Source organism: Euphorbia lathyris, chromosome 6, assembly GCF_963576675.1.
Source record: "Euphorbia lathyris chromosome 6, ddEupLath1.1, whole genome shotgun sequence".
In the NCBI taxonomy this organism is placed as follows: domain Eukaryota; kingdom Viridiplantae; phylum Streptophyta; class Magnoliopsida; order Malpighiales; family Euphorbiaceae; genus Euphorbia; species Euphorbia lathyris.
This window is the reverse complement of record NC_088915.1, coordinates 30,046,454-30,069,907: the sequence shown is the minus strand read 5'-3', so window position 1 is coordinate 30,069,907 and position 23,454 is coordinate 30,046,454. Positions and strand designations below refer to the sequence as shown.

At 40.3% G+C, this 23,454-nt stretch overlaps 1 protein-coding gene across 2 annotated transcripts; it reads left to right on the top strand.

Moving 5' to 3' along the window:
* The first annotated feature begins 377 nt into the window (after window positions 1-377).
* On the top strand, window positions 378-6,132 carry LOC136233132 (uncharacterized). 2 transcript variants are annotated; one of them, XM_066022716.1, is made up of 7 exons: window positions 378-656; window positions 1,250-1,340; window positions 1,454-1,490; window positions 5,355-5,428; window positions 5,580-5,673; window positions 5,759-5,841; window positions 5,913-6,132. In XM_066022716.1, exons 2-7 carry the CDS (start codon window positions 1,269-1,271, stop codon window positions 6,084-6,086), a joined length of 534 nt encoding a protein of 177 aa, XP_065878788.1. In that variant the 5' UTR covers window positions 378-656; window positions 1,250-1,268; the 3' UTR covers window positions 6,087-6,132. The 2 variants fall into 2 exon arrangements, with proteins under 2 accessions (XP_065878788.1, XP_065878787.1); XM_066022715.1 differs by having other exon boundaries at window positions 382-656; window positions 1,244-1,340.
* Window positions 6,133-23,454: the final 17,322 nt, after the last annotated feature.

Here is a 23,454-nt window from a genome sequence, read left to right as displayed (position 1 = left end):
GTTGTAGTCGGTCCTAAAGGCGGCTAAAGGGAGAACCTTGCTGCTTACTTGCTATGCGTGTAATTTACCCGCCACAAATGCCATCTATCCACCGCACTGTTGTTGCCTTCGCCGATATTCAGCCACCCTCAGTCACTGGACAAGGTTACCCCAGACCTCAAGTCCTGGTTCCGCCACTGCTCATGTGGATAGCAAAGAACAGAACACAGGGGCCATTTACGCATTGCTGGCGGAACCAAGGAGGGGCTAGCCGGGGCTGGAGCCCCGGCTGGACGCCGGAAAATTGTGAAAAATAACTTTTTCAGCCCTCCGCATCCCCGTGTTCGACAAAAGGAGGAAGATGAAGTCTGTTTTAATTTTTGGTTTTTGTTTTTTTAAATGAATGAAACGACGTCGTTTTTCACTTAAGTGTGAAACGACGCGGTTTCATTTAATGAAATAGAACTGAAATTTACGAAAATAGAACTCAAAATTAGGAAGCTCTATCTGTCAACTGCTCGAATTCTTCTCCAGCTCTTGAGTCGGATCCCCTCCCTCAACACCGACGGTGACCTGGACTCAACCCCGACGTCGTCGTCGTCCACTAAGACTAAGCTAGTCGCCACCTCCGCTGCTCCCACAATCTGTGTTCTTCGCCGGAATTGATCTTCAGATAGGTTAGTTTAGTTGATTTTTATTTTGAATCCCTAGCCCTAGGTTTGTATATATATGATGTATCTTTTAATTTGTGTTTCAATTTGTCTTTCAATAGGTTTTTCTTTCAATTTCACTTGATTGATTAACTGCTGATTAGGTGTGAATAGAATTGAAAGGATTAGTACTTTGTTGTTTTTAGTTTTTTAGTTATTGAATTATGGAAAGTAGAAAATAATCTGCTCAGAATTGAAAGGATTAGCATGCTGTTAAATTGTCAAAAGGATTAGTATATGTTACTTTCATTGTTGTTGAAACGGAAAGTATAAAAATTTCAGGTAGAAGAAATTGTGGAATAAGTTTCAATAAAGGTTCTTGAGTCCATTCCATTGAATTTCAGGTGGCGATGGGGTTTTGGATATTTTTGGATATATTATTCTTATTTTTATTAGTGTTATAAAATTTTTTGTTGTTAAAAATTTGAGCCCCGGGTCAACCGGGATCCTAGTTCCGCACCTAACTTAGGTCAGCCAATTCATTATTCACTAAATAGCCCTACGACTGGAATTGTTGAAATTGAACACTACTGTTACTCCATTACCCGTTTTAGTCTCAGATTTCTCAAGAAAGAAGACATGTTTACAAATAACCGGAGACAAGAGGAGAGAATTGGAAAATACGGAACTCCAAGGCTTCAATACCTTCAGGTTTTTTTCTTCTTATTTTTCTATAGCCACAAGATGTTGGCCATTTTTATCCGCACTAGTTTTTTTCTTTATATGATCCACCAATTGCTTTCTTCTCTGCATTTACGTTACAGGAATTGGTGACCCATTTTCAGAATTCAAATGATGCAGGTATGCTGCTTTAAGGGATATTTTTGTTGCTTTCTTAGATAACTTACATGGAATATCTGAAATTTCCTGAAAAAGAACTAACAAAAATATCACCTTTATTTGTTTTTATTCTTTAGAAATCCATGTTTCCTGAAAACTTGGATTGACTGTTCGGTCTATGTTAGGTTCTTATGAGATTAATAATAGAGTGTGTATAGTTTATGCCGTTTAAGGAAATTTTTTCCCCTGCAAGTGTTCAGTTGGCTTAAAGATACTTTGGTTAATTGAAAACTTCTAAACTATATTAGTGTATGTATATATGTGATATTTTGCATAGGCCTTTCTGGGTTTGTCTGGGGTTCAATTATAGGAGACAAATTTTTTTTATGTCTTAGAGCTTCATTTAATTGAACTCTCTTAATGTCTGCTCTGCTTGCAGACGCTGTATAAGTTATATTCGTTTTCAACCTGATCTCTCCTTTTTTTTAGATGGACCCATTTAGGTCTCTTGTGTTCAATATGAAGCTTTGTTAGATCATCACAACTTAATTCCAATATATCTAGATGTGTTGATGTGACTGTTAGTTGTAGTAATTTGAAGCTTCAGTTGCTTTATTATTGACATTAAAGGTGGTAATATTCCTTCAACATTTTATATAGGGGGATTTGGCTAGGATTACCTTGAGTTTGTCAGTTGGTGCTAACTTTATATGAATTCAACTATTTGCTAGCACTGATTGTGTGCTAAAACTGTTTCCTTTAATGTTAGTGCCGAGTTACTTCAATATGGTTTTGATAATATAGGAATATTGAATTATCCCTATTCCCTAGTCATGATCTTATTAATAGTAATATAGTATTATAAAAGTTTCATTTATATTTCCAATCCTTGTACATATTCAACCTTCATTATTCCTTCTCTGAGTTTGGTGGGGTGGGCTGTGATTATTGTGGAAGTTGGAAGATAAGGAAGTGTTTGTTATTAACTTGTTGTGTTGTAACTCTTCCATTGATGTTATTTTCAGTCCAATCTGTCAACTTGGGATTCAATGCATCCACAGTTTTGAATTATTTTTTGCTTGTGCTTTTAACTTAAGGACAGAACACTATTCATGTTATGCCTGAGATTATGCACCTTCTCTCTATTTGAACAGCTTCATCGAAGTCATATTAGTTGCAAGAAGAGTAGAAATATCAAATGAAATGTGATTTATCGTTCTTATTGGCTTTAGCATCTTAACCTTCATGCTGCCAGGAGGAGATTTTCTTTTCAGTTCTCTATGTTAGTAATAGCCGTTCGTTTCATAATTAATTTTGTTCACTATATAATGTGCTTTTATTTATGTTCATGCACACATGGCCATAGAGATACGAGCTGTAGAGTTTTAGACACAAGACGGAAACCTTCTCCTATCTTAGTCTTTGAGTGATACCTGTTGCCTGTCTCTAAGCATGTTGAAGATATACTGAAACATTTGTGTTTATATGTATTTTCATGAGCCTATCAAACTTCCTAAGAGGATTCCTATCCTGTATTTGTTAAATCATTTTTTCTAGTTAGGAAAAAATTACTTACCTCTCAACACTGAATTTCCTCATCAAATCTGGCCCAAACTTGAGTGTAAGTCCAAAGAAATGAACCAAGCTTCATGCCCTTCTTTCCCACCTGAAAAGCGAAGGTCATTGAAACCTTACTTTTTTATGAAACCCCGTAAAATTGGGAGACTAGCGCATTGCTCTTAGATTCGTAACTTTCCCTCTAGTCTAGCTCATAGCCAACTCTCATCCCTGGTTTACTTGCGAGTGAGGGATAAGCTTTCCCCGTTCGCTAGGAGGGAAACTCAGGAAGAGTTCGGGCAGAAATAGATGGGGAAAACCCCTTTCTATTATATTAGTAAAGCAAGTGTGTTCTTTTCCATGGGATTAAGGAAATGGATTGGTTCAAATCTGCAAAAGAACTTCTCCAAACAGGAACCACCGATTTACAAATTTCATTAACCACAGAATTTAGCTTCAAATGAGAGCCTTTTTCTAATTCTAAAGGCTAAAAAGAAAAACACTCATCAGTGAGCTCGGCCCCTTTCCTATTCAGCTTTGCCGCCTATTTAATAAATTAATATAATAGGCCCCGCAAGATAAGCTACTTTTTCAAGATAAGCTACTTTTTCCATTGCTCCTAAAGCAGCAATTCTGGATTTTTCTTCTAAAGTGGGTAAAAGAGTGAAAAATCGGCTACTCTTTCTCCGCCATGCTAGCAATAGGAGATAGTTAGCTTTCAATCTCCGGTCTGGTCGAGTAACGCGGTAAAGCAACTTCCTAGCCCTTAGGCCCCGCCTGTAAAGAACTAGAAGGAAGGTGGTCTGTTTCTTAGAGCGTAAGAGCTAGCGGTCGAAAGCGTCATGGATTAGATAGAGAAGGGAATGCCATTTCTTTCCAGTCTTTTGCCCTTCCTGACAAGCCCTAATCAAGGACTGCTTAGGTCCCTTCTAGTCCATCCTGTATTTTAGTATGATCGACGTATTGAGAAAATGGGCCAAACCGCCTGCTAGAGAAGAAGCTCTTAGGGATTCGATCTAGACTAGATGAGATGCAAATCCAATCATATGACTGAATCTTCATATTCTTGAAAAGAAACAGTTCCCTAGGCATGCGCCATTAAAAAGAGAAGCATCTTAGCGGAAAAAGGAGGTGCTTTGCTTTACGAGTGGAATCTACAGGAAGAAGCGTAAGAAAAGGTCTTCCTGTACTGAAGGAAAGAGATCACTGGACAGAAAAAGCAAAGAGACCTTTAGCCCTTCGATAGCATGATCTGACCTAGCCGCCACTCGTTGCCCACCTGCACACCTTGACTTCCCCTCTAAGCCCGAGACTGTTTCCCCTCGGATTGGAGCGCACCCTGGTTTAGTTATATTCACCGAACCAACAAGTAATGACCGAGCGCACTAGCTAGCGGGATTACTAATAGGAGAAATTCAAGGATTAGTTAGCACTACCTCAGATCCAAAAGGAAAGGGGCTCACATACTGATGAGAATAACTCAACCAAATGACAATTAGCAAGAAAAGAGCAGAGATAACAAGAGCGAATGAAGATATGAAGCTTGATATTGTAATTCAGATCAAAGACTCAGTCAACAGAAGTAACAGAATACAACATAAACAAGGAATCAAATAACCAAAGATAGAGAAACCCTACTGCCCAAGCCAAAGCCCCTTTTGAACTAAATATTCTAAGTTAATTTGCCAGCTACTACAGCTGCAAATATATATCTACTTAATTCATCCATCTCCAGCAAGTAACCAACTCTTGTTGCTCTCATTTACCACCTGGCCTCGCTTATTTCTCCTAAGATAAATCCTCCACGTCTTAATCCTACATGATACTTGGCCCAGTAACTGATCCTTATCATTTTCTGTATCACATACATTTTCATTTCAAGCTTTATTGTTCAAGATATGAACTTCATGGCCTTGCTGTGATTGTTATTAGTTATTACATGTGATGGTGTGTGTGTAATGATTTTCCGGGAAAACTAATCTTAAGATGTATTATGTATTGCCTTCCTTTTTTTTGTTAATTATTTTACACACCAAGAATTGTAAATTTTTATATATTTAAATGCCTGCTTCAGTCATCTGTTTTACAAAGTTGAATATACTATTTTCTTATCACAAAGAGAGGGTGTGGAATTTTTTTATGATGGAACTTCTCTAATAAGTTGGCAACATTTTGATTGGTTGCCAAAAGTGATCAGCTGATCATTTTTAGCAATTTGCAAATGTTACATGATATCATCCCTTACTGTATAACCATTCCATTGGCAACTCTTTCTTTCCTACCAAAATTTCGTGATCTGCAATTTTACTAATGTTGTTGTGGCCGCAGAAACAAAAGAGAGAATTGTTGCTAACTTGGCAAATTTTGCTTATGATCCTTACAATTTTGCATTCTTACGCCAGGTACAGAACTTTTAGGTGGTTGGATGTTTTTGAGAATGAATGTGATCTGATACATGTAACACACCTTTTACTTATTTTATCACATGTAACACACCTTTTACTTATTTTTTCCTACATAATCATCTTAGGCTTGTGATTTTTTTATTTGCAGCTCAACGTATTGGAACTCTTCCTGGATTGCATGACAGAACCGAATGAGAAGCTTGTGGAATTTGGTATTGGTGGTATCTGCAATTCTTCTGCTGGTATGTCCAGTAATGCACATTTCTTGCTAAAACCTGAAAATCTTTATGAAATGTCAACTAAGAACATTTTTTCATGTTGTTGTAGATCCAGCAAATGCTGCAATTGTCACAAATTGTGGTGGTATACCCCTTATAATCCAATGTTTATCAAGTCCAGTCAGAAACACAGTGAGTATGCTATACTAGAATAATAATATAGGAGAAATTGTGATGAAACTGAGGAGCAAAAGTATTTACAGGTAAATTATGGTCTTGGAGCTCTTTATTATCTTTGTAACTCATCTAACAAGGAAGAGATTCTAAAACCACAAGTCATTGATGTGATCAAGAGGTATGCTGCAGCTGAATCTGTAAGTATAAGCTTCAGCAATCTGGCTAAAGCATTTTTAGAGAAGCATTTCGCAGATGACTGAAGCAGAAGGAGGAGCTACTTTGCACGCTTTAGATGTTTAGACAAAGGTACGTCTATGTCTATCTATTTCCAAGTCTGGGGCAGTTGAAATAGTATCTACAAGTTTATGCTACACTTACACTATGTTTGGATGGGGGTTAATTAGGTAAATTGAAGAGTAAGGTAGGTGAGGATAAATATTGCTTCATTTTCTTTACACCCCGATTTGGAGGGGAAGGAGGGCTAAATATTTTCCTTTGACAAAATTACCATCTCTCTTTATTTCATCCGTATGAAAGATTTCTAACCTAATCGATCCATTGCGAGAAGAAGAAGAAAGAAGAAGAAGAGGCAGACTCCATAGGATTTCTTCAGTGTCAATCTTCAATCAGGTATGTTTTCCTCCATTTTTGTTCTTTGTTTTCTTCCATTTTTGCCTCTGAATTTTTTTTCCACCCATTTCAAATTTTATTAATCTCAATCTTATAAGCTTGCCGGAATATTTTAGTTCAAACTGCTTGAATTAATGATGTAGAATCTATAATTAAGTAGTCCTTTTTCAAAACTTCAGTAAATGGAACAATAATGCAGCACTATTTTAGCTAATTAATGTTGATTTGTAGAAAAATATAGCTTGTTCTTTGTAAATTTTGTTTTAAGGCCCCATCTGTTTTTGGCTTCTACGTTTTTGCTTGTGTTGTGTTGATGATGAGGAGACAGGTTTTTAATTAAGTAATCAATCACCTAATTCATACATTTATTTACAAATTAATAAGGAAACTTGTTTGTTCCTCCAGGAAGTTGAAAAGGATAAAAACCTGGAAATAAAATTTGAGAGGGAGCACTGAAACTCAATAAGTTTCTGAACCTCAATAAGTCTGAACCTCAATAAGGTTCCATGTGTCTGAACCTCAATAAGTTTCTATAGATGACTTGAGAGTTACTTGTCATCAAATTGACAAATGTTTGTATAATAAATTGAATTTCCAATTTTACAATCCTAATTGGGAAGTGGGGTTTACAAATATTTAAAATTTACCAGATTGAAGCATAAAGTTTTAGGATCACATGGAGATGCCATTGCACTGCTACTGTTCTGTCATGTCTGTCAATCAGAAAATCATTTTACATATCAAGTTGTTGTTATAGTGGAGTTTACATGGGGGGGATTTTCTTCCTACGGTGCTTCTTCTACCTCCTCTAGCTGACATGATTTCTTTGAGCTTTCTTTCCTGCAAATTTACAAAGAACATACTGCACAACTGCTTTAAAGATGCTGTGCTCTCTTACTAAGGAGTTTGAGCAGTACAAATAAAACCTGGAAACTTTTTTTGAAGGAACCAAGCCAATTACATGAAATAAAGTTTTAATACTATTTTGACGACATGATCCTGATCGTGACTACATAGTTGTTGTCTTATACTGGTGCCTTTAAAAGTCTGTGAGATAGAGGTAGATATGTCATCTTCAGAATGTTTTTAATGTTCTGTACTTGGAACTAGACTAATTTTGGCGACCACCCACATTTGTACTCAATTTTACATTTATTGCTTCTGAGTTCTTGAATGCATTGTTTTATCTGTTTGTCTTATTTTCACTATTATTTTATGTGTGGAACTAGAAATATGCTTTGGTCTTTTCAAATTTTATTTCTTTTCATCTAAAATCTTCTGGGAGCGTTTATGTAGTTGTTGGTTTTATATGCCGCTGATACTGATAAGTTTAAACTAACCCAAGTGGAAGCTCTAGCAGTTCAGCTGACTGAAAGGGAAGGAGAGTTGATTCAGGAAAAAGCAGAAGTGAAGAAGTTAGCTAATGACCCAAAACTTTAGTGTTTACACTTCTGATATCAGTTTTTTGGGCAATCGTTTGTTTGAGCTGGTTTGAATTGCATTTGGAGTCCAGAAGAACTATTGGCCTAAATGGCTAAATCCTGATGTAATGCATGAATATCTTGATGAAGAGAGTACTTTTTATTTAGGATTGATTTATTTTGTATGTCTGGACATGGACATGGACATGTAAAAAGAACCATTAACTATTATGCATAAAATGTCCTACTTCATAACTCCTAATTGTGCTATATGCGAGGAAGGTCCATGCTGGTTTTAATGATGTTTGAGTTTGTTACTGCTATTACAACCACAATCCCTGAAGTTTGCCTTTGGAAATAAAGCGTCCTTGCTGTTCTAAAATTTGCATTTTAGGTTTGAAAAGAAGCTAATTCAATCAAATTCTTTTTCAAATCTATACCGTGTCATAATATTTTGACAAAGTTTCTGTTCCTTTATGTTTTTCAATTTTTCTTTTTTCACAAATTCACTTTTTTCAATATAATCTTAGTTTAAAAGAGTAAGGATATAAGGATATAAGAGTAATTTTATATATAACTTTACCTTACTTTATCTTTAAATCAAACACAATTACTTATTTAATCATTAGTTATCTTACCTTTCGAGTTATTGTATAAACCTCATTTATCTTACTTTATCTTACCTTACTTTAATTAACCTCTATCCAAACAAGCCTTTAAGTACCGAAACATGTAGGCAACATTGCATGTTATAAAACATATTATAAATGGATATTTATCATCAAATATGTGTATCAATGATAATTAACTATACATGTAATTATTAAAATACAAGTGTAATTATAATTATTTATTTTGAAGCGCTAGTAATATAAAAAGATTATTCTCTCACTCGTAAGTGGACTATTGGGTATTATTTCCAATTCCAAATCCTATAGTTTTAAGTCTCTATTCATGTCTTTAAAAACAGGCCCTTCATTATGATCTCCAGAGCAGCATATAAGGATTTTTAGAGCGATTGAGTGATGGCATAATAATAATCCTTTTTATTTATTTAAAGTAGATTGACTTTTTTTCTTTTGCAAGGAAAAAAACATTGAGCATGTTGTATATATATTTAATTTTTGTTGCTCCAGAAATTGGGAAAAGAAAAGAAGAAAATTTACAGAAATGGTTTAAGGGGCCAGGTATTGAACAGCTTTTCTGTTACTCTGTTTTCGTCTGCACTGCTTCTATTCTTATGGTAAATGGAACTAGAATCTAATGTACATCAACTCATTTACTTTTAGAAAAATATTAGGTAATAGTGGGTGTTCGCTATGATTACTTTGTTTTTTACAAAGTACCGTTACTTGGTGTAACTCCGCCTGTGAGGGTCACTTGGTGGCCTTTACAGCCGGTCCCAAGCCCGGACAAAGGAGGAGGGTTGCGGTAGGTTTGTGGCGGCCAGCGTAAAACTTAGCCACATCTTATGACATGAACCATAATATAAATATCGTTGGGGCGTTCCCTACTCAGCGACGCGCTGCACTTCCTAGACCCGGGTGTAGTGATAAATGTGCAAGGGTTGCTAGGTCGTCGCCCCGAAGCGGCGCGCCACCCCAGGACCCGGGGGTGGTGTCAAATATGCAAGGGTTGCGGGTAAATAAGCTAGTCCACGGTAATGGTACATAGGTTCTTTGATAGGAAGATTAGCTGAAATTGTAGATGTTATGAAGAGGAGAAGAATAAATATATTGTGCCTACAAGAAACCAAGTGGGTTGGAGCCAAGGCTAGAGAGATAGCTCCTTGGGGTTATAAGCTTTGGTACTCAGGAAAGGATAAGGGTAGAAATGGAGTAGGTATTCTTATTGATAGGGAGTATATTGATGATGTAGTAGCGGTGTCTAGGAAGAGCGATAGAATTATGAGTGTTAAGCTAGTGATAGGGGATGAGGTTGTGAATGTCATTAGTGCATATGCGCCACAAATAGGATCAGATGTGTCTATAAGACAAGCTTTTTGGGATGACTTAGAGGAAGTGGTGCAACAGGTTCCTAGGGATGAAAAAATGGTACCGGGGGGTGATCTCAATGGACACGTGGGTTCTAAGCGAGATGGGTTTAAGAGTGTTCATGGAGGGTATGGTTTTGGAGATAAGAATGAAGCAGGAAATGATATTTTGGAATTCGCATCAGCCTATGACTTGAGTATCATGAACACATGGTTTACGAAGAGAACATCCCACTTAGTGACTTATCGGAGTGGCGGTAATGCGAGCCAAATTGACTTCTTCTTAGTAAGGAGTGCTTGGAGAAAGAGTTATATTGATTTGTAAGGTGATCCCTGGTGAGAGTACGACAACCCAACATAGAGTAGTGGTGCTAGATTTTCGAAGTAGGAAATGTATAAGAAAACAAACACCACAAGTAGAGACTAAGATTAAGTGGTGGAAATTGCAAGGGGAGAATCAACAAAAATTTGTGGATGAGATGACAAAAAAAGATATTTGGACTTGCAATATGGATTCAGATATAGATTCGATATGGAATAAGATGGAGCATAGTATAATGGAAGTAGCGAAGGAAGTTCTAGGGGAATCTAAAGGTAGCATGCCACCGGGTAAGGACACATCTTGGTGGACAGAAGAAGTACGACAAGCAGTAAAGAGTAAGAGAGAATCCTATAAACTATTGGGGAAATGTAGGAGTGACGAGAACTACGAAAAATACAAAGAGGCTAAAAGGGAAGTAAAGAAGGTCATACGAGATGCTAGATCAAAGGTGAATCAGGATCTGTATACAAGATTGGATACGAAAGAAGGGGAAAGAGACATATATAGAATTGCTCGGATGAGAGATAGGAAGACGCGAGATCTCGGAAAAGTTAAATGTGTGAAGGATGTGGACCAGAAAGTCCTAGTTGGAGATAAGGATATCAAGGAACGATGGAGGCCCTATTTTGATGACTTATTTAATGGAGATCGCCAACAAGATGTTGGAGATATAAGTATCCATCACGATATGATAAATCATGAATGCCTGCGGAGAATTCAAAAGGGTGAAGTCAAAATGGCATTAAGTAAGATGAAGTTGAAGAAAGTAGTAGGACCTGATGGCATCCCTATTGAGATTTGGAGATGTTTGGGAGAAAGAGCAATCGAATGGTTGACGACGTTCTTCAACAAAATTTGGAGAAACAATAAGATGCCATCAGAATGGAGGAAAAGTACCTTAATCCCTTTGTATAAGAATAAAGGCGATGTCCAAGATTGTGCCAACTATCGGGGAATCAAATTAATGAGTCACACTGTGAAACTTTGGGAGCGAGTGATCGAACAAAGGCTAAGGAGGACAATGAAGATCTCGGAAAACCAATTTGGCTTTATGCCGGGAAGATCAACTATGGAAGCCATTCATCTAATGAGACAATTAATGGAGCACTATCGAAATAAGAAGAAAGACTTGCATATGGTTTTCATTGACTTGGAGAAAGCATATGATAAGGTACCAAGAGAAGTACTTTGGTGGGCCTTGATAAGGAAAGGCATTTCGCGGAAATATATTGACATCATAAAGGACATGTACGAGGGAGTATGCACGAGTGTACGTACTAGTGTTGGGAAGACTGAAGAGTTTCCTATTACGATTGGAGTGCATCAAGGTTTCGCACTAAGCCCATTTCTTTTTGCCATCGTTATGGATGAACTAACAAGTTCACTTCAAGATGGTATACCATGGTGCATGCTGTTTGCAGATGATATTGTGTTGGTTGATGAGACGAAAGAAGGAATGGAGAGGAAGTTGGAACTATGGAGACAAACTCTAGAATCTAGAGGCTTTAAGTTGAGTCGAAGTAAGACAGAATATTTGGAGTGTAAGTTTAGCGGCCATAGGAGTAGGGAGGCAGGGACAATCACCTTAGATGGGAGAGTTGTTCAGGCCTCGGATTGCTTCCGGTATTTAGGATCTATTATCCAAACGGATGGAGAAGTAGATGGAGATGTTGCTCATAGGATTAAAGCTGGTTGGTCGAAGTGGAAGAGTGCTACGGGTTTCCTTTGTGATCCCGACATGCCTAATAGATTGAAGGGAAAATTCTACCGGACGGCAATTAGACCAGCATTGTTATATGGTACGGAGTGTTGGGCAGTGAAACACTGCCACATCCATAAGATGTCGGTGGCGGAGATGCGTATGTTGAGATGGATGTGTGGTCATACGAGAAAGGACCGGGTGCGTAATGAAATAATTAGGACAAAAGTAGGGGTCACATCTATTGAGAATAAAATGAGAGAAAACCGACTAAGGTGGTTTGGCCATGTGAGACGTAGAGCGCTTGATGCGCCGGTTAGGAGAACCGAAGAGTGGCAAATGGATGTAGTGGTGAGGGGTAGGGGAAGACCTAAGCAAACTTGGAGGAGGGTGATCGAGAGTGATATGAGTTTACTGGGAATTGAGGAAAATATGGTAGTGGATAGGACGAAGTGGAGGAAGCGAATCTGTGTCGCTGACATGACTTGATTTTCACGGTTTTATATGATGGTTCATGTTAGCCGACCCCGAATCATTTCGGGACTAAGGCTTTGTTGTTGTTGTTGTACCGTTACTTGGTGTGGTTTTCTCCATTGGATTAATTTTATGCTCTATCATCTAATGGTGAAAACCACACCAAGTAACGGTACTTTGTAAAAAACAAAGTAACCATAGCGGGCACTGGTAATAGTGTAATACAATACAACATAAATAAAGAAGAAAATTCATTATCTCCTTACCTGTATCCCACTTAATGTATGGCACGTGACATATTTACCTTACTTTAACTCCACAAAATTTAATCTTTATATCTCAACATTAGATTGTCATAAATATTTTAGATGATCGATTAATTAGTTGTTTATATTATAAATAAAATATAGAAGCTAAGTTCTTGTCTTAGTGGTGAAATTAATTGGAGATTATACGAAATATATGCTTAAGTGAGTTGTACAGAGTAAATTGTAAAAAATAAATTTTAGTGGATGAAATTAATATGAAAGTAATGGTATTTTTGAAAGAATTTAAGATTTATGTGGTGAGATTTAAAAAATAAAAGTACCTTCACAGTAAGGGTAAAATTGTAATTTTGTTATATATATAAAAGGTGAAGAAAAAAAGATATCCACCATACGGATGGGATTCATACTAATTTTTGAAGATTATATACACATAAATTTGAATATGTATATGAGAGAGCTAGACGGACTATGGGAATGTGGCAAAGGCTGCTTTATCAAGGAAGTGATAAGAGGCATCAATCCGGGCAGGAGAAGGAAGACTGGGCCCTCACTTCAATTCAAAGAGCCCTTTCTTCGATTTGACCATTTGAAAGCATGTCCCATGTACCCAAGATCATGTAGGGTACAGTCTGCCAACGCCTCTCTGAAGGCTCGCACTCGGTGCTCGATCTTCATCTTCCGACCCTGTCGTTTCACTAATGTGCAGAATTTCATTATAATCACCGATAAAGAGCCATGGGAGGTTTGACTGGTTGCTTAGTCTTCTGAGGAGTTGCCAAGAATGTTTTCTCTGCGAGGCTTTGGGATGTCCATAAAATCCAGTTAAACGCCAACGCTTAGCCGGATCGTGACTCTCAATCACAGCATCCACAAAGCCAGTGGAATACTAAAAAATGCGTAAGTCAACCTCGTCTTTCCAAAACAATGCGTTGACCCCCCTTCTTGCCACAAGGGTCAACACATAAACCATTCTTAAACTTCGTTATTCTTCTGACGTCATCCACCTTTCGGGACCGGATCCGAGTCTCCATAAGGAAAACAACGTCGGGATCTTCAAGTCTCACCAGATCGATGAGAGATTGAACTGTCGGGGGGTTCCCAAGCCCCCGGCTTAATGTTTTCATGGCGCTCGACGGGACTGGGAACCAGTCGCCGCCGTTTCAGTAGTGTTTGGAGTATCCAGATCCATTGCCTCATATCTACTTTTCTTTGGACCATGACCATCTACAGGTTGAACCCGAGAGGAGTGCTCAGTTTGTTTCCGTTTCTTACTTTGTGCACCAGCCACTCCTAGCGTGAGAGAAGTACGATCTCCAAGCCGAGCGAACTTATTCCAGGTCTTTACACCCATCTTCTGCTTTCTTCTTTCTTATATGAGTTGTAACCTGCTCCTGAAAGGCACTAGGGCTTGTGGGCGAAGCAAGAGGTGGAGAACCTGCTTGTCCTTCGGAATGGACCCCCTCAACTGGCTGATGCAAATCTTTTAGTGGCTGTCCCGTCTGAAAGTGGCTGTCCCGTCTGAAATCGGTGAAGTCGGTGACCGTCCTTTACTTTGATTTTCCTCTGTCTCGGCCAAGTTGTCAACTGCATGATGATGGGATGAGATTTCAAATTTGAAATCATAACACCATTGTGATCAGCAGGGGCATTCGGAGGCAAGTGCGCCACCCCAGGATCCTCACTCGGAGCAATGCCGAATGCTTCGGGATTAACCACTCCTGGTTGAGAGACGCGCTCTCGAGAAGTCCCGGTCCCATGCGCCTCCAGCACTGCTGTTCTGGACTTCGAACACGCTGGTTGGAATCTTTCCTTCCTTCTCCTTTCCTTAGCATTTGTTGATGCACCTTCACTTCACGGTTTAGTATCACGCAATTGCTCGAGATGCTAGAGCTCGTCATTCTTTATCGGTGGGAAAAGCACAACTCCGTCTAGTATCTTTCCCTGTTCCGATATAGCCTAATATCCCCACCCGTGTGGATGGCTCTAAGCTCAAGCGTGGATAGGGGAAAGCCTGTCCCACCATCATATAGTCCAATTCCTTTCCAGTGCCAGCATTCCTTTGTACGCATATCTAGGCGCAATTCCAGTAGATGACCTTCTTGATCCGGGACCAGAGCCTGTTGACTAAGTAGCAGATAGGCCGTCGGAGGGGACGCCCGCAGCAGAGTCAGCATCGTTTTACCCCAAGCCAAGTTAATTGCTTCAGTGTGGTGTTTGAGAGCTGTATCCATTTAGAATGTTATCTGTTGAGCCCGATTATGCAACTCTTCCTGGATGATTCCTCGCAGCTTTCTGATACCATAGAATTTCCTCCTGACCTGACGCAGGACCTCTCTATATTTTGCTTTTACTTTTATTTTCCGCTCCAGCCCAAACAGATGCGAGGAAGCCGCTGAAGCTCTTGCTTTTTGTATACCTTCTATTCTTGCCATAAGTCTTCTCTTTCCCTGCTGATGAAGATTGCCAAACACAGATCTGTTCCACACAGAAACTTTGGTTTACAAGTTCCTAAGCACATCGACGAGAGGTATGCTTTTATTCCAGTTATCCATCACAAACGGTTTGAACTCTTTCTGAGTTAACCAAGCAGCCTGAAATCTGAATGGCCTAGATGCAACCGACGGTGCCTTAGAGCCACTGAGGTCTATTAGAATCGGTCAATGATCTTTTTTATACCCGCGTTAGGCGCTTAACAACAATTTCTGGATACAAGTAATGTCATTCCACCTTAGCTAGGGCACGGTCCAGGCGAATTTGAATTCCTGCTGGGCCCCCCTTCCAAAATGTGAAACGAGGACCAGTGAACCCTAGGTCAATCAGCCCACAATCACCAATCCAGTGTGCAAACCGCTGTAAGACTGCGCTGCGCCTCATCACATTATTTCTTGTGAACCTCCACTCCTCTCATCAAGTTTTCCTATCTTCTAGATAGTGTTCCGTGAGGGATATGATCAACGTGGATACCTTTGGGTGGTATAATCAAAGCATGACTTGCTCTCGACCTCTCTTGCTACGGGATTCGCCATGCCATCTATATAATAACCCAAAAGGGAAGCCTCCTTGATCTGATGGGGAACTTGTCCTTGAGTCCGGGCCTAATGCCTTTGCTGTCGTAGGTTTAGAAGGTTGGTCCGGGAAAGAAAGACGAAAGCCTATAGTAAAGACGGCTGTGCTCGAAGAGTGATGCAGGTACAAACAAAAGTAGTAGAATTTCCACATTAGGAAAGATTTCCAGCTCGATTGTCAACCATGACTCTAGCTCCATTTCTTCCACAGAAGAACTAGAAATGCACTTGCTTCAAAAGTGTAAATAAATCCATAGCAACTAACGCATTGTTTCGAGACTTTTGAAACCTGGCCCGGCCATAACATTTAAGACACCTTCTCACTAAGGAGAAATCGCGAAGACACCGACCTAGCCAAACAAACAACGGACGTACAAGAAAGCGAAAGCGCCTAACTCAACCGCCGACCCTGTTCTACTACTCAAGTTGGCTATTCAAAATCATCATTCACCAGAAATCCTCACCTCCTGCACGTACTTACGAATCCATTTAAGGGAAAAAAATACCGCCTTAAAAAGGGAATTGTTCATAGCAGTCAAATCTTTACGACTTCCACACCTTACACTCAGGGAAAAAATCCTTAAGAGCAAGAGGTTCCTTGTGTTAAACTTAGATTAGACAAAAGAAAGGTTGCCAGATCGAGCGAACTATCACGTATATTACCGGTATGTATACGACTCCGAAAGGAAGGGTGTTGAGTGATGATAAACTGATCCCTAAGTCTGATAGCGCTATGAGGGAAACGGCAGGTTTTTGTATTGTGATCAAGTTATGCCACAGATCTTGCTCTGACTGAGCCTACCGAGACACTGACCCGACACGTGCTGTTTTTAGCTCTGTCCCTATGGTTTGATCTGATCACCATGGAAGGTCTTCGTCACAGGTCGAAGTGAAAGCTGTCCAATCGCTCTAAGTTGAAGTTAGTTTGCGATATAGCTGGCCAGGCAGTTCTAAAGCTCAGCAACTCGGTGGATAGAGAGCTTGACTTATTCTTTATTAAGATTCAGATCGCTACTATAGACTGTGAGAGAAATTTTTGACATAGCTAGGGATAGAAGAGGGTGAGGGCATTGTGAAGTCTTAGCTGAGCAATTCGATCCCATTTCTTCTAGGTTGTTTGCAGCGCTCCTTCTCTAGTTTCAGACTCAAGTTTGATTCCCGGGGAACAAATGGATTTTCTGGGAATGGAGGATCGAAGAAGAAGACTGGGTTGCTGTTTAAGCATCTCTTGGCTCTAAGCTCCTTTATAAGAGGTATGTGCTTTGGGAAGGGGTGTTGGCATATCGCATCTCGGCAACCAATGGATTGAGATTGATAGTAAGATTCCCCTAAGATTGAAACTAAGATTGGTAGTTCTATTGATTGCTTCCTATTCCTAGCTTTGCTAGTATGCGAACTATACTTCTCATATCTCTTATAGAAGGAAATCCTTCATGTGAGGCCAAGGGTACACTTTTGTCTGATTGGGAGGTTGGGCGTCCCCGAGCCCTCAGTCCTTCCCTCTGGGGGTTGTGCTTGGCAGGTTGTGATATTCGTCTTCGACTTTGTCTTCGATTTGACTTTCCCATTCCTCTTATCTTGAAATAGCGTATAATAAGATAGGTTCTATCTTCTCTCTCATTTCAGTAAACGAGGAATCCAATCCCATATCAGGAATAAGATAAGGAGCTGCTTCCTCGTAGAGAACACCTATCTCTTCTCTGGATTAATTTACTATGGATTCTTCCGATTCCTCTTCTTCCGCATAGAGAATAGCTCATCTCGGGATTCCTTAAAAAGAATCGCAGAAATTGTCTTTCAGCTGAGAGCTCACTCGTCTTTCTTTGAAAACTTCTCTAGTTCATCCCGGAAGCAGGAAAGCAAACCTGGCAAGCAAGTTCAGTGATCCGTTAGGGCGGGGATAGCATTTTATCCGCCCTTACCGAGTGCCTTTCTCGAGCTTTAGCTTTTTCTCTTTCACCTTTTGGTATGTTAGCTTCTCCTAGCGCAGGAGTTTTCTAAGCTACTAGGATAATGCACTAACTCACAGATTGCTACTAATAAATACCTTATGAGAAGAATTGAATAAGAGAAGGATTCAAAACCTTGTGTGAAGGAAAGAGATATTTTCTTATATAGAAAATGAGTACGCCTACCCGCCAAGCCTTCTCTAAAAGGACTGCATTGGGGTAAAGTCTTCTTATCGATCTCTGGTTTCGGCTTATTCTGTTGAGGTTGGGAACTCATTCCTATCCAGTCAAAGGCAGTGATCAAGTCCGTTATCAAGCAGGTTATAGGACAAGCTAATTTGAAAGCAGGCCCGTAACAGCAATCCTTTAGGCAAGTAGTCATCGAAAGCCAACTTCAGTAGTTGTTCATATAGACCTATTATCATAGGATTGGTTTCCAGATCGAGAGGGAGGGAGTAGCTCGAGCTAAAGCGAGAGGGAGTTCAAGCAGCCATGATTGAAACCAGGTATCCAAAGGCGAGCATAGGTTCCTTTCCGCGAGTGTACTGAGGATCTACTCATGCATCAGTGATTTCGAGCATCACTTAAGCAATTAAATTCTAACAAAAGAGAAGAGTCTGTTACAGCGAGTGCTCTTTGTCGTTATTTTCCAGTTAAAAAAGGATGAGTCGAACGCCTTGCCTTAGCCCTTCTTTTCTCATGTTAACGCTTATCTGTGTGTAATCCCACCTAAGAACTGGTTGTAAACCCCTCTATAAATGCCATACTGCGTCTTTGATATCATGTAAGAAGGAGAGTGACGGGTAAGGTACTCTAGGGTAAGGGAACATAATTACGGGTAGGCGATTGAGTGGGAGAAGAGGATCAGTTCCCAGGGGGTGAAAGAAAGCCCGCTACGCTAACTCGTTCTCATGCGGGTAATCGAGGAGAGAAGATCAACGATTTATTCATCTATTTTCGTCTCAATGGTTGAATTTCTGAAAGTGGGCATGCTGCCCGGCGCGGCGGAGTTTTCTCACCTCCTCTTTCAGGATCTGAAATCGACAATTCCATTTTATACAGCGCCTGCGCCATCGAGATTCTTCTTCTTTCTTGCCTTTTCTCGTCCCGAGTTTGATCCCCATCTTTCACGAATCCCCGGCATTTTGTCCATTTCAGTATTTGCTGTTGCAGGATTGGAAGTTGCGGGATTAGCAGGATTGGAAGTTTCGGCTTCAGGCTTTCCGGAATCAATCATCGGCAGAAAGACGACGGCAATTAGAATGATTTCTTCCATTCACTTCAGGTTTACTTCGATTGATACCAGTCGTTCAATGTGAGAAAAGTGCGAGTTAAAACCACTCTCGACCATCATAGCAAGCAGGCGGAAATCACCTCTGGCTTGAAAGACTTTCCATTTTTCGCAGCAAAAAGACCGGAAAGCCATAACAATAACTGTCGGAACCCATTCTCTAGCAGGTGAGCGAAAAGAGCTACAAGAAGTCATTCTAGCAGCTCGAAATTCTATTCTAGCTGGTCGTAACCACCTCTCCCGAAAGAAAGATAGAACAACTAGCGCTCTATGCCCGTAAATCTACAACAACTTTCTCGTTGACCGGGGAAAACTGCCTCAATGGCTAGGTCTATTGGTGATTCCTCCTCTCCTTCACTTCAAAGCATAGAAGAGTGGGGGCTTCTTTCTTTCAAATTGTTCAGAGGTTTCAAAGCATAGTATTGAATGAGGTTGCATTGGATCGGACAACTAAAAGTTCTTACCCTTTTGTGACTGCTTGGTTATGGGACTATAGCTCCTGCTGCACCTTTCTTCTCTAACGGTGGAGCATAGTGAAAATAGATCTGCGGTAAGGGAAAGAATCTCTAAGAGCTGGTACCTAAGCCAGTGCTATCTTATAGTTCCAGTCTAGCGGATCAAAGAATCTTTCCTTCTTTTCCGTCTTCGTTGAGTGAGGAGTGATGTCAAGTCTTTTATTGTTCCGTGAGTGAATGGAAGTGTGGTTGGAACTGCTTACCGGCTCAAGTAATCAGTCCAAGACAGACCCTGGAAGTCTTATTCAATTCCGGTAGACCCTAAAGTAATTGGTATTATCATAAGAGAAGAAAGTCATCGATTTACAAGGACTAACGACGATGAAGAATACCGGTGTTGTCTAACCTCTCTACTCCTAATCACACTTTTGTTCAAATCGATTCGGAACTCTTGAATTTCATGGTTTTTGGGGTGTGACTAGGGGTTCGGTGGTATAGCTCATGGTATACTTATTAGGAAGAGGTCTTTTCTTCTTTTCAATTTCGATTTTCAATTTCGAAACCGCTACGCCCCTCAAGAGGAGTCACTTTCACATGGATCGAGGGAGAAAAACCTATGAGCAATCCCTTTGCCTTATTCGTCGACTTGCTCTTATCCTTGTCTCGGTTCCGTACTTTATTCGCCAGGACCCTATAAAAGTGAAAAATGAAACTGGCTACATTCAACACTGAGGAGGGTCGGATCCCAAAAAACTATCCGAAAAAAGGGCATAACGTCGGCTAATCTGGCATAACAAAAAAGGATGGTTGGATCGGGTAGATCATCACGGTTTGCTTCTCCATTAGCGAGGGAGGTTGGATCAGGTCAGACTATCCAGGGAGGGAATAAGACTCATCTGGGTTCTGGACAGCAGTATTCTAATTTTATAACATAAGTTCAATCCGGGCCTGCTTATGCAGATCTCTCTGTGGTCGGGAATGGATGATCCCTATAAAATTCTGTATGTAGAGGAGGAGTGTTCTGCAGAGGCTAGCATGGCCAAATCCCCCAATTCTGGGCAGAGTTTGGTTGCTGTTCACTCAGGGACTGCTCCTAAACATGCTGTTCTTTCCTTGAGTGGAAATAATAACCTAATTAAAGTGCCTGTTATGAGTGATTGCTCCACAGCCTACAGCCGGAAATAAACCGAAGCCTGGACCTGTTACAAGGAGATCTAGCAAACTAGATGGGTCACAACCACTTTCGATAATGATGCTGAAGAATGAAAAGAAAGATAAAAAGCAAGGGCGGAGTCAGGACTGAGCACTTCTTCGTAAGCGTCTGAGACGAATCCGGGCTAGCCAGGGTTACCTCTAAATCATTAATTGGAAGCTATTCAAGAGGTTCGCTATCTATATCTATGGGCGCTCAAAACAGACTATGTTTCCAGAAAACATACTTTCTTTAGAACATGGTTTGGTAAGTATAGTATGGTGCACTGCTATGATAGAAAGTAGGATGGGACAGATGACCCCACGGGGACATCCTAACGCCCTAGAATCTGATTAGGAAAGAAGCGCAGTTAGCTTGGATGACAGATCATTTCAGTTAGCGAACACAAGCTGGAGAGTAAGACGGGGTTCAGTTTGAGGATATGAACCCCTCTCTTGAGATTGCAAGTTAAGTTCCGTTTTGATGTCGACTCCCTTTTTTCGCTCTAATCTAAGAGCAGTGAAGTAAGTTTAATTCGAGTGAAAAGCAGTTAGCTCAGGTAGCTTGAACTATAACTCTTCCTCCCACTAATAGAAGAGGACTCACTTCAAGAGCGAGGTTTTCAATCCTTGGTTTTTTGACTTGAAACCCGGAGTGAACGGGGAAAGAGCCTGTAGTGATCAAGCTCATCATTCTATTTGATAGGCTTTAGCACTTCCGGATCTCCACCTATGAGCCAATTTCCAGCTGGCTTTGAAAAACCTCGACATATGGCAATCCTGGTGCGGTTGTACTTATGCTTGTATATCTCAAATACTGCAATGCAATAAAAATTGCAATTTAGGAAATATCCTTTGGCTAAGGGAAGAGAGTCAAATAACTTGGCGGACATTGAGCTAGGTACATAATTCGAATTCCATTTTGAATCTTAAAAGGCAATGCAACAAAACTATACAACAATGTAGAATTACAAAAGGAAAAGCAATTGGCTTCACAAAACAAATGGGGGTGGGTGTGATGGGTGACTGTACATGATTGGTTTTTGCTAAGATCCCCATCAATACTCAATTCAATTGGTGTCATGCCCAACGGGAGTCGGTTTCCCCACAATGTGACAGCCCCTTCACTGAAATTCTGGTCCCATACAACTCATAACAAACTTAGCTGAAAAGAACCTACTCTCGATGATAAGAGCCTTTACTTTCTATTATATTAGTTAAATGCTAGCGCGCTACTTCTAGCGGAAAGCTTTACTAATAAATAGGGCTTTTTTTTATAGATTAAGAGGTGAGTAAGGGGCTGCTTCTTAACGCTCCAGGAAATGAGATTCCGACCAAGAACAAAAGCCCGAGGTAGAGCGTCGGTCTTCAGGGCAGGGCAGCCTGCCTTCCTTTTTTTTATAAAAGTAGGGGCAGATAGCTTGGCACCCGGAGATATAGGCGTAGCGCAGGGCAGGATGGACAAGATAAGAATTCAAGAGTATACTTTGTTTGGGTTAGACGAAGTCCAGAGGTGGAGCGAGATACCTCCATGCCGAGAAAGTAATGCAGCGGATGAAAGAGAGAAATTGGTTGCCAAGCTCCTTGATGAAATCGAATAAAAAAGAAGAATCATTACCGGTTATAATGTTCTCGTCAACATATAAAAGAAGAATGAGGTTCGAGTTGATGAACAGAATAGGAGAAGGCCGCAATACATCTCCATCACCATTCTCCCCCGGGGCTGATTAATTAGGTTAAGGAAAATATGAGGCGACCCCATTAAAGAGAACATTCAAGGATACATCGAGTCTCTTGGATTTTACGTCATAGCATCTATACCCGGACTGAGCATATCCAAGAAAGACACAAGTGGTTTCCTTGGTAAAAAGTTTTTTATTAACTTAACTGCGCAGGAATATGAAAACAAAACACGTGCATTCAAACACTCGCAAATGCTATAGGATGGTGCTGCCCCAGTAAGAAGTTCGTGAGGTTCCGAGCCAAGCTGCCTTCTGACTCTCTATTAGTAGTAGAGCTGAGGCTAAGGAGAAAGCAGAAAGCAGAGCTAGCTACTAAAAGACAAGAGCGAATATCCCTGCTAGCGAAAAAGAGCCAATATCCATCTCTTCAGCGCGATTTGTTGGTCGGATCGTGGAACTCCCTAAAAATGACCTTTTTCCTTTATCATGGTTGGGGAGCTGCTTTCGCTCCTCTCCTTATCAGGAGAGCTGCTTTCGCATCCACTGGTGATTCTTTTCACCCCTCAAGAAGTTCAATCAGTGAATGAGTCAGTTCCGTAGCTCTCAACCAGTTCTTCTTCGACCGCGAGTGAACCATAGCCCTTTCCCGAGCACTCCGAAAATATAAACAGGATAGGATTAGATCAACTACTTTCTAGACTAGAAAGATGATCCATATCCATAGTTAGACTGGTCAAAAAAACCTCCCTCTTTCAAGCATGCTGGCTTTACTTTAAACTGGCAGGAAGAGAGAAAGAAAGTTTCACCTAACAACTGTCTGCCCTTCTGTAACTGCAACTCCAAAGCTTATTCTCTTGCTGGCTTGCTAGAGAGGGGAGCATTTAAACCGTTTAGCTCCTTGAGCCCATTAGCTCGTTTGGAAGGGTAATCTATCTCAAGGGAAGCGAGGGGATAGTTTGGATCAATAACCTCGGTTGGATCCACATTACAGGGTTTACGACTAAAAGGCGTAAGCACTCAAAATGGCTAGCTGGGAGAAGTAATCGCAGGTATAACTAAAGCACCTCCAACTGCAACAAGCTCGAAAGCAGAAGAACAGGATGAAACTGGTTTTCTCCTACTCTATCTTACCCCCTTACAAGAGCACTGCTACTTAGTCTATGGGTAAAGACTGGGTCTAGAGTGAC

Bases quoted from the DNA above. Each gene is read 5' to 3' on its own strand.
- LOC136233132 (XM_066022716.1), top strand. From the start codon at position 1,269: ATGTTTACAAATAACCGGAGACAAGAGGAGAGAATTGGAAAATACGGA. The intron at 1,341-1,453 runs GTTTTTTTCTTC...TTTACGTTACAG, and splicing joins CAAGGCTTCAATACCTTCAG to GAATTGGTGACCCATTTTCA. The intron at 5,674-5,758 runs GTATGTCCAGTA...ATGTTGTTGTAG, and splicing joins TATCTGCAATTCTTCTGCTG to ATCCAGCAAATGCTGCAATT.